Source organism: Corapipo altera, unplaced genomic scaffold, assembly GCF_003945725.1.
Source record: "Corapipo altera isolate COAL_440 unplaced genomic scaffold, ASM394572v1 0, whole genome shotgun sequence".
NCBI classification, from domain to species: domain Eukaryota; kingdom Metazoa; phylum Chordata; class Aves; order Passeriformes; family Pipridae; genus Corapipo; species Corapipo altera.
In genome coordinates, this window is record NW_020884872.1 from 67,432,569 (window position 1) to 67,450,776 (window position 18,208).

At 40.9% G+C, this 18,208-nt stretch overlaps 1 protein-coding gene across 7 annotated transcripts in view; it reads left to right on the forward strand.

Annotated features, from left to right (window-relative positions):
• Positions 1 to 3,435: 3,435 nt before the first annotated feature.
• LOC113950716 (coiled-coil domain-containing protein 169-like) overlaps positions 3,436 to 18,208 on the forward strand; it is a 44,030-nt gene continuing 29,257 nt past the window's right edge. For 5 of the 7 annotated variants that reach the window (XR_003528861.1, XR_003528862.1, XR_003528863.1 and 2 more), the window contains exons 1-4: positions 3,436 to 3,548; positions 9,550 to 9,632; positions 10,073 to 10,183; positions 10,274 to 10,314. Coding sequence is in view for 4 of the 7 variants with exons in the window: in XM_027650826.1 (XP_027506627.1) it covers positions 3,472 to 3,548; positions 9,550 to 9,632; positions 10,073 to 10,183; positions 10,274 to 10,314 (312 nt within the window). In the remaining 3 variants the exon portion in view is untranslated. Of the gene's footprint in view, positions 3,549 to 3,772; positions 3,939 to 9,499; positions 9,633 to 10,072; positions 10,184 to 10,273; positions 10,315 to 18,208 lie in introns of those variants that run through there. The other 2 variants (XM_027650847.1, XM_027650856.1) reach the window with 2 other exon arrangements.

The window sequence follows — 18,208 nt, forward strand, 5'->3', positions numbered from 1 at the left end:
TCCTGCACCCCTCGACTTGTGCTGGCTCTGCTCCAGCGCCGTGTCTGCCCACCGACTGCAGCCCTCTGGCTGGCCGATCAGGCACCACGCTGCTGTTTTTGTCCCCCTGACAGTGTGTGTGTGGGGGGGGGCACAGTGTTAACTCAGCATCCTGGCCCAGCTACAAAGCCGTGCCAGGTCCCACTGAGTTAGGGCCGGGAAAGGAAAGAAGCCCCCGGCCCCAACGGTCAGGACTGGGGGAACCCCCCCCCCAACCCCCCGCCTGCCATTTAATATGTGGCCTCTCAACTCATGGCTGCCTCTTTTCCAGCTACGCAGTTAAAATTAACCTCTTCTGATTCTGTGAGTATGTAATTTCCACAGGGCACACTAAGTTTTTAATGGGCCCAGTATCAAAAACACCACCTCTGGAGCAGACCATCACCAGCCCCAGGGGGAAAGGTTTTTTCCAAACCACATCAGTCTTCCAGGCTGTTAAGGAGGAATTAAGGGTATTGGCTCAGATATTGATCCCTGAGTCAAGCAGTCCTACTGCTGACCACCACACTTCAAGCCTGATGGCCCAGCCAATTTTCCATCAGTCTTATTACCCAGTTTTCCAATCTGTTTTCCAAGCTGACCAATTTGGCTATAAAGGTACTGTGGGAGACTATATCAAAGTCCTTGGTAAAGTCAAAATACACAATATCCACAAGTTTCTCCTTGGCCACATAGCCAGTCATCATACTTTAGTTACTGGTGCTACAGAAATAACTACTTCTTTGTAATTTATGTCATAATCCAAATGCTTGTCTTCAGCAACTGGTCTGCCTTGCTTTTAAGTAACTCCTGCAGTTTATTGCCTTCATATAATATGAAGTTAGATATTTAAGTATAAAATTCTGCTTTCAAAACACCTTGTGTTGTGACCAAGTTTCCTAACTTTTCTTACTAAACATTTTAACCTGAAAAATAACATTATAAGCTTTAAAACTATGAAAATACCTTTATAGGTAGCCACATATCTAATTTTAACAGGTTTATTTGGAATAAAAAAATGGAGGAAAATTCTCGTGTGTTGCAAGTGTCACTATGTTACTGCTGTGATTGTTGAAAATGTTGAAGGTTTGAAGTTTTACACACACCTCAGTTCACAAGAAACTGTTGCTTTTCTCCCACTGCAGTTTCCAAACCAGCAGGTGAAGCACACTGCTAGACCTGCTGTCCTGTACCAACCCAACCGGTGTGGTCTGGGCACATCTTTATGTGCATGGTGACATAGTTCCTGAGAGCTTACCTAGTTAAGACACCTGGTAATCCCTGAGTTGAGGCTGAGACCTGAAAGTATCCTGAACAGGAGGTCAAATGAAAGTCTCCTGGAGCGGAGAGATACACTGTGATTGGGAAAGAGCTCTCAGTTCCCCTGTGCCCTCTGTTCTCAGACTTCCTTCTGATTCCAGGGCTCTTTCTGAGATCTATGAATGTGCCCTCCTTGTGGAGAACAATCCTTCAGGCTGGTTAAATTAATCTCGAAGCAGTTGTTCACAAAAACTGGTAACAAGAAAAATGGTTACTGATTAGCACCTTTGCTGCTAAGATTCAGTATCCTGAGTTAGTTATGAATGCTAACGTAGGTCCAAGTCATTACTTAAATTACTGGTTTCGTATGAAATGTGTTGTCAATATGAATCTTAAAAAGGTAGCACTCAGTAAAACATGAATGCAAAATGAGCAGCTAAATTTAAATGCATTTACAGTGCAGAACTCTTCTTCAATTTGTTTCTTGATTAAATTATTTCAGAAAATTTTGAATTCAATCCACACCTCGTGATAATTCACTGATTAGCTGATAGCATCAGTTATAACTTGAGACTCAAATTCTGCTCTAATATATATCAGACAAGTGAAATTACAATGACTTTTTCTTCTTAGAATCAAGCTTCCCACTCTCCATTCCTAGTATTCTACTCCCAGACATTAGATCCTGCTGGATAAGTGCCTCGCAGTATCAGTGAGCTGTTGATTTGCCCACTCCAGTGTCACACACTACCACTTTAGGATTACAATTCACAACATTTCAGGGCTGGCTTTTGGATGGCAGTACTGATTTATGCTATGTTAAAGTAATGGTGATACATAACCCATGTTTTAAATTTTAAAAGCAGTGCCTCTGTTACCCAACAAGTGGTAGGGCTATTGCATTTGGCTCGCTACTCATGCAACAGACTTAGTGAACTGAGAAACTACACCCTTCATTTTTTCATAGTATATCAGTAAAGGAAAATTAAAGTCCATCTCCTTCCTGAGAAAGTGAATAGATAGTTCACTATCTGTTGATCTAAGAGTGCACTAATCACTCCCACTTTAACGCTGTCCCTTGCATAAAGTCCAGTACTTTTCTGTGCAGCTGGTGAGCCTTTTCAGCTCACCAACCACCAGGAGTTACAAACATTAACCATTTTCCCTGATGTAAGTTTTCAGGGTTTCAGGAGCTGTACTGGCTCATTGGAGAGCTGCATAAATGTCAAGAGCTGGCACTGAAGCAGATGGGAGAAGGTAGCATGAAGAACCTGACAGAGGTGATGCCACTCTTGCAGCATTAAAACTGATAGATTAACTCAGAAATCTTTACCTTGACAATGCCCTGAACTGATCTAACATTTCTTGTTTGAAAAATGAAACATCAAACATATTTTAAGTATGAATCCAGACCAAGGTAAGACATAAAATATTTGCCATTATATATTGACTAACTAACTCCATTGACTTGATCAGTGTTAAGACCTGATTATTCCAAGCTTTTCTGTCTCAAGTTAGGGTCTGCCAAACCAGTTTGTGCACAACACAGATCAGAATTACTGAGGGTGCTAAACACAGACTAGGCACGTCGTAAGACCGGGCTCCACCAAACTATGCCTGACTTCACACGTGGGCCACAGCATTTATTTAAAACCGTGCTACTTTCCATCCAGAGTAAGTGTTTTTCAAACAACCGTCACACAGCCATGTTTCCTCAAATTATGGAAAGTTCGGCACAACAGTTCGCCCTACATGGCCTCTGTAACTGGGCCAAAGCTGTTTCGTGTTTTTCCCACCAATTTCTGGTGCTGCCCGAGCCACGTGCCGGGGGCTTCGCTGGGCAGAGGGCAGAGAAGCGCCGTCACACGCGGGGCCGTCCCGGCAGCGGCAGGCGAGCGAGCGCCGCTGCACACGCGGGCAGACGGGACGCGGCAGCGCACGCCGGGGCCGGAGCAGGTGAAGATGACACCGGCCGCCGGTCGCTCCCGGCCCTGTCTCGCCCTGAGCAGAGGGAGAGCCACATGGGCTGCGGAGAAAGGAGTGCCCGAGCCGAGGGTCAGCACTGCCGCCCTCCCGCCCGCCTCTGGCCCCACCGCGCCGCTCCCTCAGGCTCCGCCGGGCGCTCCCAGCCGTCGCCCCGCGCAACGCCGGCCGACGCGGAGGCTGCGGGCGGGGCGGGCACCGGCGCCCGCAATGTGGGAGGGCGGCGAGCGGCGGGCGGCAAAGCCCGACCGCCTGGCGCTGGAGCTGGGGCGGGAGAGGCAGAAGAAGTGAGTGCGGGCGGGGGACGGGGCGAGGCCGCATCGCAGCGGCCCCGGGAGCCGCTCCCCAGCACCGCCCGTGCGGGGCCGCCTGCCGCCTCCTTGCGGCAAAATGGCGGCTTCTGCCGCGGGCGGGTGCTCTGGGCGCTGCGGTGTGCGGGGAGCTGGCTGGGGGACCGGGGGTCTGCCTGGCACCGCGCCTGCGGCTGGTGCGCAGTAGGAAGGGCTGGCCCGAGGGCTGGGGGTGGGACAAGGAGCCTGAAGAAACAGGATAAGTAATACCAGCCGAAAAGGAAAATAGGACCATCTGCAGTTAACCGCAGCAGGCAGCTGAACGCTACACAGCCCTTCGCTCGCTCCCCTCCCAGTGGGATGGGGGATCGAATCGGAAGGGTAAAGGTGAGAAAATCTGTGGGTTGAGACAAAGGCAAGAGAAAAGATAAAAAAGAAACCCAAGAATAGTAAATGATTAAAAAACCCCGAGGTGCTCATCACCAGCGGGCTGATACCTTTTCCAAAGCAAGGCAGCCCCACCAAGCCCCACCACCCCAGTTTTTATTTCCAAAGATGACATTACATGGTATAGGATATCCCTTGGGTCAGTTGGGATCAGCTGCCCCGTATATGTCCCTTCCCAACTTCTTGTGTTCTTCCAGCCCATTTGCTTATGGGCTGGTGTGAGAAGCAGAAAAGGCTTTAACACAGTGTAAACGCTGTTCAGCAGTAACTAAAACATCCCTGTGTTATCAACACTGTTTTCGTCACAAATCCAAAACATAGTCCCATACCAGAGAATTAAATGGATCCAAGGCAAAAACAGTACACTGTGATTGGAAGCCATGTTGGAGGAAGAATAGAGGAGCCCTCCCATGGGTGCACGCCTCGTTGGCGGAAGATGAATAAAATGGACAATGAGGTGCTCTTTATGCACTCTTTTTTCCATGGTTTTGAGTAAAACTGGAAAGCTGGATTTTCACCCCTCTCTGCTGTCAGTAAATAGCTCTGTAATTTACAGGGAAGGTACAGCATCTCTGTAATGCAGTTTGCAGAGATGAGGACTTGTTACTGTTAGCAGTCAGTCCCCTTGCTTAAGCAGCAAATGTTTCAGTGCTGTGAGGATTGTTGGTGCTCGTGCCATGGCATTCTAGGTTGGTTTTCCCCCAGTTTGCTTAGGAAGTTATACATTTTTCCCCTATGTTAAACAGCATGATTGCCTTTTGAGTGTTAGTAAATTAAAACTTAGGAAATGTCAGAAGCTCCCATGCAGCCTTAATTCAGACCCTTGATATTTACATTTCCTTGCTATTTTCAAGCATTCTGTTCATACTGATTTTCCCCCTGAACAGTGTTTCTTTCAGTGTCTGAACTGCAGATCTCTTCAAACTAGTCCTGCAGTTGGGGACTTTATGAAGGGTTTATTCACAAATGGAAAGGGGGAAACCAATATTAACAAAGTCAGAATGGTTATGGGCACCTTCTGTGTTCAAAATGGCACAAAAAGGAGTTTGGACATACTTGCACCACTGCGTAAGCAAATTTCATTTCACTAAGTTCCCTGACTTAGTAGTGTGTCAGTGTAATATATCAGTTATCCTCTGCATGTACCAGTTCTTTTACCTGACACATGATCCTGATATTACTGGTGTTCAGGTAAGAAGTAGAATTGTATTGGCTTTGTTTCACTGCCTGAATTTTTTTTTTTTTAATGAATGAAAACCTGGATTATTTATGTACCTTAAGTTCTTGCTAATATCCCTGAGGATCTTCTGCAAGACTGTGCCCAAAGTTCAGGTCAAGTTGTGGTGACTTATTTACTGATGGAAGCAAAATATATATTTAATAAAATCCTTAACGTTGATGGCATGACAGTAAAAGGTGCTCCAGGTGGATTCTACAGCTGTTTCCTGTGTATTTCTCGTGTGTACAAAGAGACAATACCATTATTGCCAATTTCACAGGAATTATTTATTCAACGTAATTGCCAATGACCAGGCTTGTTAGACCGGTGACATGTATAGTCCCTGAATACAGAGAGGCTTTTGGAAGGTGTGATTCATCTGACCTACTTTGCCTGGCTGTTCTAGCATGAGATGACTCACACCCTAGCAGGTGCCAGTTTTTTTCCCTTGGGTATAAAGCGAGCTGAGGATGAGTGGCTTGCAAATGGACGTCTGCATTCCTTCACAGCCATCTCACACTTGTTGTCTTTTTACTGGCTTATTTGATTATTGGACCATTTAAGCAGTTTTATAACAGCCCATCTACCACTCTCAGTCAGGAGGAGATTTTTTTCTTCACAGAATAAATTGAATCATCCCTGTGTGTAAGGGGTCTGTCTCTAAAGTACCTACTGATTCTCAATGATTGTGGATCTAGTGTGAAATCTTTCAAAATCTTTTCTGACTCTAGTGGAAGTCAGCTTAAATGTGACTCTGAATTGTTGTAATCAAGATTCAGTACACGATTGGGAAATGTCATGACAAATGTTTCAGAGAGAGAAGAGGCACAAAATACTGCAGTATCCTTAACAGACAAAGAGGTCTTAAAGACATATATTTATGCATGGTAGCTGCTTACTAATATTGATGGAATTGTGTGTTAATTCATGTTATGAGATTTCATTTTCTGTGGCTTTTCTTGCCAGGAAAGCTACAGCATTTTCCCAGCACACTGCTGACTGCAAGTGTCACAAGGCCATAGCTTTCAACACTGTATGTGCTCTTCCATGTGGTGCCTCTGCACTGTGCAATATTGTTTCTGCTTTGTTCATAGCTTCTGAAGGCATCTATGCATTTTGTCTTCTACAGGACTCAGTAAAGGTCTGCCATATTATTGAGCTGATGCCCTAGAACTGATGACTTGCCCTGAGCTTCTGCTGTAATGTTTCACTGGTTTCTCTCTCAACTATAGAAAATTGCTTCGGGCAGCCTTTTGCCTGATACATGTACCAGATATCCAGGTCTGGGTAGAAAAACGTGCAGGGAAATGGCTTTCATCCTAAGTGGCTGTCATTTTCAAGTAAAATAGCACCTGTACACTGCCTTAAAAAGAAACTTAGCATTTTTTTCTCTTTTGTAGTTTCAATCAGAGCGTGCTTATCTGAACTGCACTTTCCTTCTCCTTTTCTCACAAGAGCTTTCTTGTTACACTTAGTATGCAAGGATGTTGTTAAGTTCCCCTGATGACTTAAATGTGAGCTTTCAGGATTTGTGGCTTTCTGCTGTGATGACTGTAAATTGTCCATTGACATGGAAAAGATTTATAGGCCTTGAATATGTCTCATTATGTTTTAACACGTAAGGTTGCAGGTAAAATCACAGCACAGTCCCTCTAAGTACAGATCAAGTCTCTGGGCAGGCAGACAGCTGTACACAGCTGCATTAAATTCACACTAATAGATACATGGCACGACCACCACTTCCTATCACAATTAGAAATAACTCCAGAAATGCAAAATACTCTGATACATTAAAAAGCCGAAATATTTACTGAGTTGGTCAGAGTGGTGTATTTCTACATCCTTTGTCTGCCAGAGAAAGGATTGTATTTTACTGCATATACATTGACTAAAATGGAAATATTGCACCCTGGATGCATTCCGAGTGCTATTGGAGTATTAAATGTTTAATAACAATTAGTTTTTTTAAATGGGTTTCTATTGCCAAATGGAAATAAGACTTTCTGTCAGTGTAGCAATTACAGTGTGACACCTGACAATTTATCATTTCTGTAGATATATTCATCAGGACAAAATATAATTGTAGTTTGGCTTGCAGTTTTGCTAATGGTGCAGAAAGAATAATAAAATCTAACGTGAGAAATATTGTATATAGTCTTGGAATTAACAGAAATTAAAACCTGAAAACATTGGATTTAAAGAACTCTTTCTTCATGTGTTATCCCTCTGCATCCATCTGAGCACTTAGTTAAGATTTCTTTGAAAAGGAAAACAATTTCATTTTGGTACAGCTCAGCTCTGGTTACAGCTTTAAATGTTTCTAATTTTCAGTGTTATTTCCTTCAAAAAATTTAATTTTAACACTCACTGTCATCACGATTTCCTCTTTTCCAAACTCTGAGAGGTTGATAGAATATGCTTTGCAGAAACCTTATCTATTTGTGTTGGAATGATAGCAGCAATGTAGTAGGATTTTATCTTTCTTCTTTCTAGCCATCTGCCTCTTTTATTTGGAGTGAGAGCAAACAGGCAGCAGCAATCAGATTTCCTTTGGTTTTCCTGCATCTAAGCTTTTTGACTGATGTTTCAAGGCTGTCTTTGGCTGGGTTTCATCCAAAAGGACATCCTTTTTTGTCTCCTGCAAGTTACCAATGCTGTCATTATTTATTTTCCTCTCTAATTTCATGTTGCTAGGGGCAAAAAGAGCAGTGGAACAAGGAGGGCTTGGAAGACCCAGCTCTTCTTTGCCCCATTCAAGATGTCTGTCTTACTGTTGTACAGGGTGTTTCTTTCACTGAAATCGTACTTGAATTACCTTAAATTACTCTTCTTTACATTTCTTTACTATTTCAGCTCTTCAGCCGTCCTTATTCCAAGCATAGCTCTTCACTTCCTTATGATCAGTTGATTTGTTTCCGGTTGAAATCTGTTGTTTCAAGCGATGAAAAAGTGTCATCTACTGAAGGTTGGTGCAAGGAGTGCAAGAGGTGATACTATTTCTCGGTCATCATCTCTGTTATCAGAGCTCTGATTTCTCATAGGCTAGATAACTGTTTCTTGAAGAGCATTGCTCATGAACTATTAGGAAAATGAAGATCCATGTTGGCAATGGAAGCTCTGCTTTAAAAAATAAACACTCCTCCTATGAAACAAATATAAAGCACAGTAATTTTCTCTGTTGCATGTTTTAATGAACTAGACTAGGGTTTCAAAAATGTCAATAGTCATATTGACATTTTAGAGCATTTTCAAAAGGGCTTTATTTGCAGAGTTGTGTTCTCAGTTCTTTTGGACTATCTCAGTTTGGGCTCTGAAACACTGAGGCACCCAGGAACCATTGGTTGCTTTTTGAAATCTTGGTCTTTCAAATTTAACTTTAAAGAACAAAACCACAAATTGCTTTTGCATTTTGATGTGTTGTGTTTTACTTGCACCCCTCCTGATGTGGTTTGAGATCTCACAGGCAGGAGCATTTCTCCATAGTCATCTCCTCAAAGAACCAGGCTGTTGGCATAAATATGGTCAACAGCTTAGCAGTAATTTCCTCTTGATGTGATCAAGATCATATGATGCATTGTAACACACTAAACTCCCATCTTGCCACTTTGAAGGATTAGAGTCACCCAGCACATCTGATGCATCAAAGTCCTCTGCTACCTTCTGCTTCTGGTCATACCTTCTGAGATAGAAAGAGCCTGGTTTTCATGGTACCTTTCACTGCCTGGCTGACCCGTATACAGAATTAATCAATGGGCAAAAGTATTTTTTCCTTCAATATTAAGGTACTGAAAAAAACCCTGTGGCTTTAGCTGCTGTATATTTTTAACACTCACTTTAATTACTGGCTTTCTTTTCTGATAGTCATAAAACATGGTTTGTTTTGATTGGTTTTGTTATGGGTGCAATTTAGAAAATGACTGTTAATCATTGAACAGTGAGTCAAAATGAAGTATTAATTCACAACTTCAAATAGCACATCTCTCAGGCATATTCTTGTTTTAAAAAACATGTTCATTTTCTTTTAGATGAAAAATTAAGGCCAATGTCTTATCTACATTTGTTTAATTCTGATGATCTGTTAGAAAATTATTCTATTTTAGGAAATGTCAATCTTGTGTTTTTATGGAAGCAGTCTTATTCACAAAGTAGAAATGCTTCTAAGGCACTGTAGTATCCATAGAGAAAAGAACATTTAAAAATGGACAAGATAATGTAATTACATAGGAATGACCAATAGATACTTCTTCTGAAAATATATTTGATCTGTTTTTTCTAATTTCAGTAACAGGACTAATGCAATAGCCAATTTATTGCCTCCTTTAAATACCACAGGCAGATGCTTGAAATCTCAATATTTGAACTGAGAAACTCTGTAACGGAACTGGAAAAAAGACTTAACAGTATTGAAGATGAAGGTAAGTGAATTACAACAGAGTCTTGCTAATTGATTAGGAAATACAGAAAATTTATTCTTTTGGGAAGCCCTTACAGTATAGAGGTTCAAATTTTTATTTGGAAATTTAAGTTTTCCCTTTTCAAACATGACTGGGTTGTTTCAAATTGGAAATTAAGGAATGCTACATGCAGCCATGTTAGCTTTTTTTCTGTTAATTATTAATGAAATTATGAATAACATGAATAACATGAGTTGGTTAATATTCTGGCCACAGTAAGCCCAGTGAAAATTTTCCTTGATTTATATTTTCAGGCTCTTTTGTATGCAAAGATCCTTGTTATGAGGATTACTAACTTTCTCAGTCTCCAGTTAGTTAAAAGGAACAGTTTTAAAAAATTCTTTTACTTAAAATGACATTAAATAATCTGGGAAATATAATAATTCTCTATTTTTTTTAAGGTAATGAATGGAAAACCAGATATGAGACACAAGTAGAATTGAACAAACAGCTGGAAAGGCAAATTAATATCCTTCGAGATAAGGTGGAGCTTATTCGTGGAAATCCAGCAGGTAGAAATGGATATTCATAACTTTTTCAATAGAATTATTGCTTATATATTGACATTATATCAACAGGTCACATTTTCTGCTTATTTGTAGATAAATTGTCCATTGTTCGCACATTTGATCATATACCTGTGGTGAGTACTGTGACATTTAGTTGGCTCAACAACAAATCACAGTGTAATTGAAAAACTTGTATAGTCTTTGTTTTTTCATGACAAAAAATAGCAGCAACCTGGTATAGAAACCAAAACAATCAGTCCTGCTTATGTTTGTATTTTTTCAGATGTGCAGTTGCTTATAAATTATAAAATATAGAATAAAATCTTTAAGTAGAAGGTACATAAGACCTGAATGTTGGGTAGAATCATGTAGTGAAATTTTTAACTGAGTAAAGGGTTTATGATTGAATCTGCAGTAAGGCATGTGAGATGGAGTGGCTGAACTAAATATAGTAGTTCTAAAAATAGATGGGAAAATGTTAAACCTTGGTCACAAAATCGTGGAATCATTTAGTGTTTGACCACTCTCACAATAAAAAAATGTTCTTAGTTGTGACCAAATGGAATTTTGCACATTTCAGTTTGTGCCTACTGCCTCTTGTCCTCTCGCTGGGCACCGCTGAGGAGAGCCCGGCTCCCTCTTCTTCACTCCTTCCCATCACATATTTATGCACCTTGATAAGGATCCCTAGGCCTTGTCTTCCCTGGGCCGAACCGTGGCAGCTCTCTCCTTATCCGTCAGATGCTCCAATTCCTTAATCATCTTCATAGCTCCATACTGGACTTGTTCCAGAAAGTCCAATCTTTCTCATACTGAGGAGTCCAGAACTGGATCCAGCACTTCAGATACGTCTGACCAGTGCTAAGGAGAAGGGATGGATTACCTCCCTTGACCTACTGGCAGAGTTCTTCGTAATGCACCCCAGATGGCCATTGGCCACCTTTGCAGAAAGAAGCATTGTTTTCTTGTGGTTACTTTCATCATCAGGACCCCAAGGTGTTTCTCTCCCAAGCTACTTCCTAGGCAGTCAGCCCCAGCATATATATACTGCTGCCTAGGCTACTTCTCCCCCAGGCCAGGACTTTGCATTTCCCACTTTAGATGATTCCTCTCTGTCTATTTTTGCAGCCTGTTGCGGCCCCTCTAAGCGGCAACACTATCCTCTCTTGTATCAGTCAGTACTCCCAATTTTGTATCAACTGTGATAACATAGATGAATAGTTGCAGTAACATTTTGCATAGTATAGTCACTGGAAAATTCGTCACTGTACAGTAAATTTTTACATCAATAAAGGAAATATCTGTTTTAATTTTTTTAATTTTATTCCTTATCACTCATACTTCATGCCCTGTATTTCAAGAAAGCGATCTTGAGATGAAAACAGCAAGAAAAAAACAGCAAATGTTTTGGCCATTTTGTTTTCTAAAGTGGAAAATGAAGTGCAAATCATTTTAGATTTAGAATGACTTTTTCCTTAATCTACCATCTGCTGAAATCTTTGACGCCTTTTCTGCTTCTTACCCACTTTTAGAAATAGGGAAGGTAGATAAAGATGTGATAATGCCTTTTAACATAGGCAGGGATAATGAACATTATGATGCAGGGCTCTTAGTATTTTTATTCCTGTTGCTTATGCTTACAGAAGTGTTACCATCTAACTTTTTTTGTGCTTTGGATTCTGAAGATTAATGGGAGTTTACTGAGCCTAGAGGAGGCTGCATGCTCCATTAGTGGGAATGATTATCTGTTGTAAGCAGGGTGTGAATAATTAACTGCTTTTTCTGATCTCCTCCATGGCTTTCAGACAGTAAACATTTTTACCAGTTTTAGTGTTGTGCTAAGACCATGGTGTTTTCTAGGTAGGCAGGACATGTTTTATTCTAAACAGCCAATTAAAAAGAGAACAAAATCTTTCACATCTCACTTTTCTGTTTCACTGAATTGGTTTAAAAATACAACTGAGTTTGAAGAAAAGTCTTGAAGACAGAATATTGATCTAGAAAATTTACGGTTACAGACAATGTTATTCCTGTCAGCCTGTAAAGCACAGATTGACGTGCATGCTTACAGTATCAGAAGTGTTTATTTCCGTCCAATTGCTAGTACTCTCTTAACCAATCCAATTACACCTTGCCAAGCACTCCAGGAGACATTACCAGTGAGATAATCTCCTTTACTGGAAGCTGGGCTGCACCAGTCCAGTACATTCCTAATCCGTACTAAATACGGCATTGCCTCCTCACCAGTTATAGTGAGTTATGGTTCAGAGAGGTTTGATTACTGTTCCCATAAAGGAAAGAATGCCAGCACAGCTGAAAGGTGCATACTTACCAGGAGTCTAGAGGACAGGATGAAGAGTCCTAGGCTTACTTTGTGAAGTCTGGGCAAGCCCGAAGCCCGCATGCCATGCCATGGCTTTTTCTTCTGCAGTTTCAAGTCCTTCCTTCAGTGTTCCAGCTGAATGTTAATACATTCTCCTGTTTGCTAGCCAGAAAGGAAAGAAGAGCGCTTAAGGATTTAGTGAAATGTTTCATTTTTATCTTGTTTTGATTTTTGGGAGACTGAAAGAGCAGAAGAAAATAGATGTATTTTGTGGGTTTTGCTGGTTTGTTTGTTTTCTAGGTTCTTGCTTTTTGTTTTGTTGGGTTTTTTTACTGAAGCTATCAGAATAGTCAGTGTATATTTACAGATACTCTTGGGGAAGGTAGAGCTGCTTTTTCTTTTTTAATATATTTTTAGGAGGTATAACATTGGTAAAAATACACAGAAAATTTTGTGGTGTTTAAGCATGTAGGTTTGTTAAAATCCTTTTTGTATTTTTGAGAGTTTTTCAGGGGACTAGGGGGAAATATTTAGCTTTTTCGCAGAAGAGAATAAAAGAGAGATCTGGTGAGTGAGTAGAAAAACAAAGAGTTTTCAGCTAGTCATCATCGTACATTTGCTCAAAGTAAAAATGTAGAGCGTGGGTATATAAAACATAGTGTATATGTCTGTAACAATCAAAAGTACACTCTGATATTTAGCTTTCAACTTGCAGTTGCACATGAATAGAAATATATTTCTATATGAAAATATCTTTCCTATGTGTATTGCATAGGAAAAAAAACCCCTTCACCAGAGAGGTTGTCAAGCACTGGAACAGACTGTCCAGGGAAGTGGTTGAGTCACCATCCCTACAGATGTGGCACTTGGGGACATGGTTTAGTGGTGGACCTGGCAGTGCTGGATTAATGGTTGGACTTGATGATCTTAAAAGTTGATTCTGTGATTTTATGAAGCTCTGTGGAAAGATCACTAAGTGATTCTTTCAGCAAGATCATACAATTTCATAATGTGGCAACTGTAGATAGTAGATTTTGTTTTGAGCAACATATTTAGAAAATTAAATATAATTTTCAAGTATTTTTAACCTGTGTTCCCAATGAACTTAGAATTATACAGTTACACTTATTAGAAGAACCTTTAATAATTCTTAAATTACTAAACAATTTAATCTGTGTTTAAAAGAGGAATTATCTCAAAGATACTAAAGAGATTTATCTCACTCAGCTAGTCATTTAAGGTCCTGCTATAGTGAATAGAAGGAGAAAAACACATCTGTACAGTAATTCAACCCATTTAGAAATAGGCAGCATAAAATATTTTCTTGATATCAAGCACTTGAGGGAAAATAAAAAAAAAGATTAGTCATCAGGGACCGTGGTAGTTAGCAAGCTGTAAAAACCTGAATGATAGAGTAGAATACAAATGCAAATTCTGGAGTGATGAACAAGGAGGCACAGGGGATTTTCTGTGTTGATAAATTGCAGCAATTGTTACAGATGGCTTGCACTATTTTTGATTTAGAATTAGAATTGTATTGATGAATGATTTCTTGCCATTGAAAACACCACCAAACCATTTAAATATACAGTTATCTTTCTGAAGTGAGACAGATATCTGAAGTGATACTGATGTGAGACAATCCTTTTTTTTTAATACAAAAAAATCACGTAGGTGTCACGTAGCAGTAAATGCAGAATCAATACCTTGAACACACAGTTTGTTACAGCCAGGGTTTAGAAAATAATTTTTGTGTACTGAGGGCAGATTAAAAATAACCTAAATGGTGAAAAGCGCAAGGGAGTTTCAACAGTGAAAACTGTTTGGTCAGTAATTTCCTTTATGTCCCAATGAATAATACAAGTGTCATACAGTACTTCAGAAATAATTACAGAAGGAATGCCTTCTCTTTAAGGTATAACATGATGTGAATTTTACTTACTTCTTTTAAACATGCTGCTTTCATTTGTTTGCATTTTTTCATTAAATGAGTTTTGGTAAAATACATGCTTTCTGCTTAGCATGATTTTCTATATAAGCAGAAAGAAAACTATTCCTTTCTCTCTCACCCTTTCTGCAAGAACAAAGATAATGGCTTTAGTATGCAAATACTGAAAAGCATACTACAAAATCAGTTCAGAAGAGCACACTCCTGATAGCATTGCCTTAGCAACACTCTAGTTAAGATTAGCCAAGGAACCAGGGTTTCTGGGATAAATCACCATTTTCCAGAATGTCCAGCACCACAGCTGAGAAAATTCTGACATTAAGGCTCAGATACTTGCCTTACAAAGCTGTCTTTATGGGAGCACAGTGACCACAGAACTGAGACCCTCACAGAACCACCTCAGGGGTTTTGCTCTCAGTTTTAAACTGCAAGCAGAAGGTGGGGCAGTGTCACGCTGGAGACATATGTGATTGCAATATGACAGGAAGGGAATCTTAAGTTTGTGAAAACATGCAGTGAAGACTTTGTGTTTCAGCAGGTGTTGATAACTGCCTATAGGGAACATCAGCGCTTTATAATCACATGGGAAATGTTGGCAATTCTAGAAATAACTGTTAAATGAACCCTGTTGCTCATCCTGGATTAAGTCGTCAGTAGCTGTATGAGAAGAAGAAATCTGGTATCCTAGCTTTTCTTGAAACTTGGAAGTGTTTTGGAGAAAGTTCTGTAGTCTAGTCTGATTGTCTTAAGCTGTATTCTGCCTCCCCCCAGATTTCCCCTTCCTACTCCTTTCATTTGGCCTCAAATAAATACTTCGAATTCCTCCAAGAGACCTTTTTGATTTGCATTTTTTCCTTTAATTGTCATATTTGCATTAGTTGTTCCTCCTGGTGGCCTTGCACAAACCAGGAGACTGTGTTACTCAAATCACTCTGTGGTATGCCCAGAGGCAGAATACACTTCCTGTTTCAAAGAAAACAATCAGGGAAAAATCTTGGAGTCAAGTGACATTCTTATCTGCTGTTCTCAAGAATTCCTTAGCAATTGGTGGGGACTCTGGGATATCTTCCAGAGAAAATGTATAAGGAAGCAATCTCCAGCCCTTTTCAGGCCTACCAGGAGAGATAGCAAGTGAAATATTTCAGAGTCAGCAACTCCTTGTTCTGTCAATTCTGAACTACACCAGTGGAGTTCTCAGTTTTAACTTCCTCCTGCCCAAGTCAGCAGATAACCTGTGTGAGCAAAGCTGTGGAGACCACTGACATAAGGATTTAGGGTATCAACATCCCACACTTACTACATTGTGTTAAAGTAGTTCCACTCTGGGTCTGGTTTGGAATCTAAAGATGATGCTGACCACAAGGGGGCACTTGGCATTTAGGCAAGTTGTAGTGAGGTTTCTGTGTCTAGGTTTTGATAACGGGGGATGAGGGCTACAGGGGTGGCTTCTGTTAGAAGCTGCTAGAAGCTTCTCCTCTCTGGTGGACCCAATGCCAGCCAGCTCCAGGACAGAATTCCTGCTGCTGGCCAAGGTCAAGCCAATCTGGAGTAATAGTAATGCCTCTGTGATAACATATTTAAGAACAGAAAGGTATTGTGTAGAAAGAATTCCAGCCAGGGAAGAGTGGAGTGAGAACATGTGAACAACAATGCAGACACCAAAGTCAGTGCAGAAGGAGGGGCAGGAGGTGCTCCAAACACTGGAGCTGTGCCCCTGCAGCCCACGGAGGATCATCGGGGTGCAGAGACCCACCTGCAGCCCATGGAGAAGACCATGCTGAAGCAGGTGGATATCTGAAGGAGTTTGTGACCCCGTGGGAGGCCCAAGATGGAGCAGGGTCCTGCCGCTGACCTGCAACCCATGAAGACGGAAGCTCACACTGGAGCAGGTTTTTCCTGGGTAGGACGTGTGGCCCCTGTGGGGGACCCTGTGGGGGATCCATGGTGAAGAAGCTCATTTGTGAAGGACTGCACCCCATGGAGAAGTGAACCACGGGTTGGGAAGAACTGCTGCCCGAGGGATGGACTCACGCCAGAGAGGTCTGTGAAGGACTGTGTCCCGTGGGAGGGACCCCATGGGAGCAGGGGAAAGACTCTTCTCCCTGAGTAGCGACAGAAACAGCAACTGATCGAAACCCCCATTCCCCGTTCCCCGCAGGGGGAACATGGAAGGAAGGAGGGGTGGAGGGAAGGTGTTTTTAAGATTATTTTACTTCTCACTCTTTTGCTCTGATCCTGTAAGTAGTAAATTTAAGTACTATCCCCACCATGAGTCTGTTTTGCCCATGAAGGTAATCAGTAACTGACCTCTCCCAGCTGTTATCTCAACTCATGGATCCTTAGCTGTTTTGGTTTTTTTCCTCTGTCCAGTTGCAGAGGGAGAGTGAGAGAGTAGCTTTAGCGGGTGCCTGGCATCCTGCCAGGGTCAACCCACTACACAAGTATATGGAACCTTTCCTCACCTGTCCTAAAGCTCTTACAGGATCTAGTGTATATATGTCAAGTGCATGTTGGATGTCAAAATATGAATAATTCTTAGGCATAATTTTTTCCGTAATATATGACTAGTGAGTTTATTGATAACAATCTAAAATCAATTTCCATTTCGGTAAAACTAAAGATGTAGTATTTCTTTTTGCTCTTAATGAGTTTAAAATGATATGTTAAAAGATTTCAGCTAAATTGGCCAATGAATGTCACCTCGTAGTGTTGGGGGGGAGTTTGTTTTCTAAACAAAACTTCATTTCATTTAAAATGTCAAGTAAAATGGATTGAAAAGGCTTCTGCTGTTTTTTGTTCTACACAGCTGACAGGTATATTGCTTCTGTTCTAACTCATGGAGAAAATTTACAGAGGATTAGAGCGGAAGCAAATTGCCACAAGTATCAATAGTCTGCATGAGCTGGGCTCTGATGAAAGCAAGTTTGAGCTGCTTGATGATGTTAAGGATTTGTCACCTTCTCTGCTGTGTAATTATTGTAAGAAATTGTCACCTCTGTTGCCACTGATAGCAGGGCAAGGAAAAATCCCGAAAGAGCAACTTATGTGGGTGAACTTAAAATTCAACTTTCTTTCTGTATCTTTCTATATAATTTCATTTTCTGGCAAGCATTAAGCCAAATATGTAACTTCAGTCAAGTAAAAAGGAAATTGTGTGAAAAAAAGAACTGGAGAATCGGTGTTCCCTTTGTGAAAGTCTGGGCTTGGTCACTGCTGGACACAAGATTAATGTACAATTGTTCCTAAAGTGAATCATGCTAAGCCTTGCAAAATTCTGCTACATAAAGAAAGTATTCACTTAAAATCTCAACGTGTCTTTTAACTTACCAGCTTACTCTGAGTGGACAATTTACTGAAAACTAAGGATCTTAAATTCAGGTTAAATGCCTTAGTCAGCTTATGTCTCCTTTTCAGGAACACATTGTCCAGCTGTTCAAGGCTTAGTAGAAAAACCTGTATTGAATTCGTCTTAAAAAAACCCAGACATTTCAGTATTCAGTTAAGCTTTTTCAGAATTTATCTCACTGATTCCTTCTGGAGTTTTGTTGGCAATTTCTCCTGGGGGAGTGTTGCATAGCTGGGAACCTCCTTCTGGTTCTTTTGAGTTCTCACTGGTCCTTGCTTTGTTTTGGGGCTTTTCTGTGATGCAAGAACTCTGCTACGAGTCTGTGTTACTGTATGCTTTAAGCTCTGTTTTCTGTGAGATTTTGCTTTTGTGTCGTTTTACAGTACTAAGCACTAAGCTGCTCATACAATC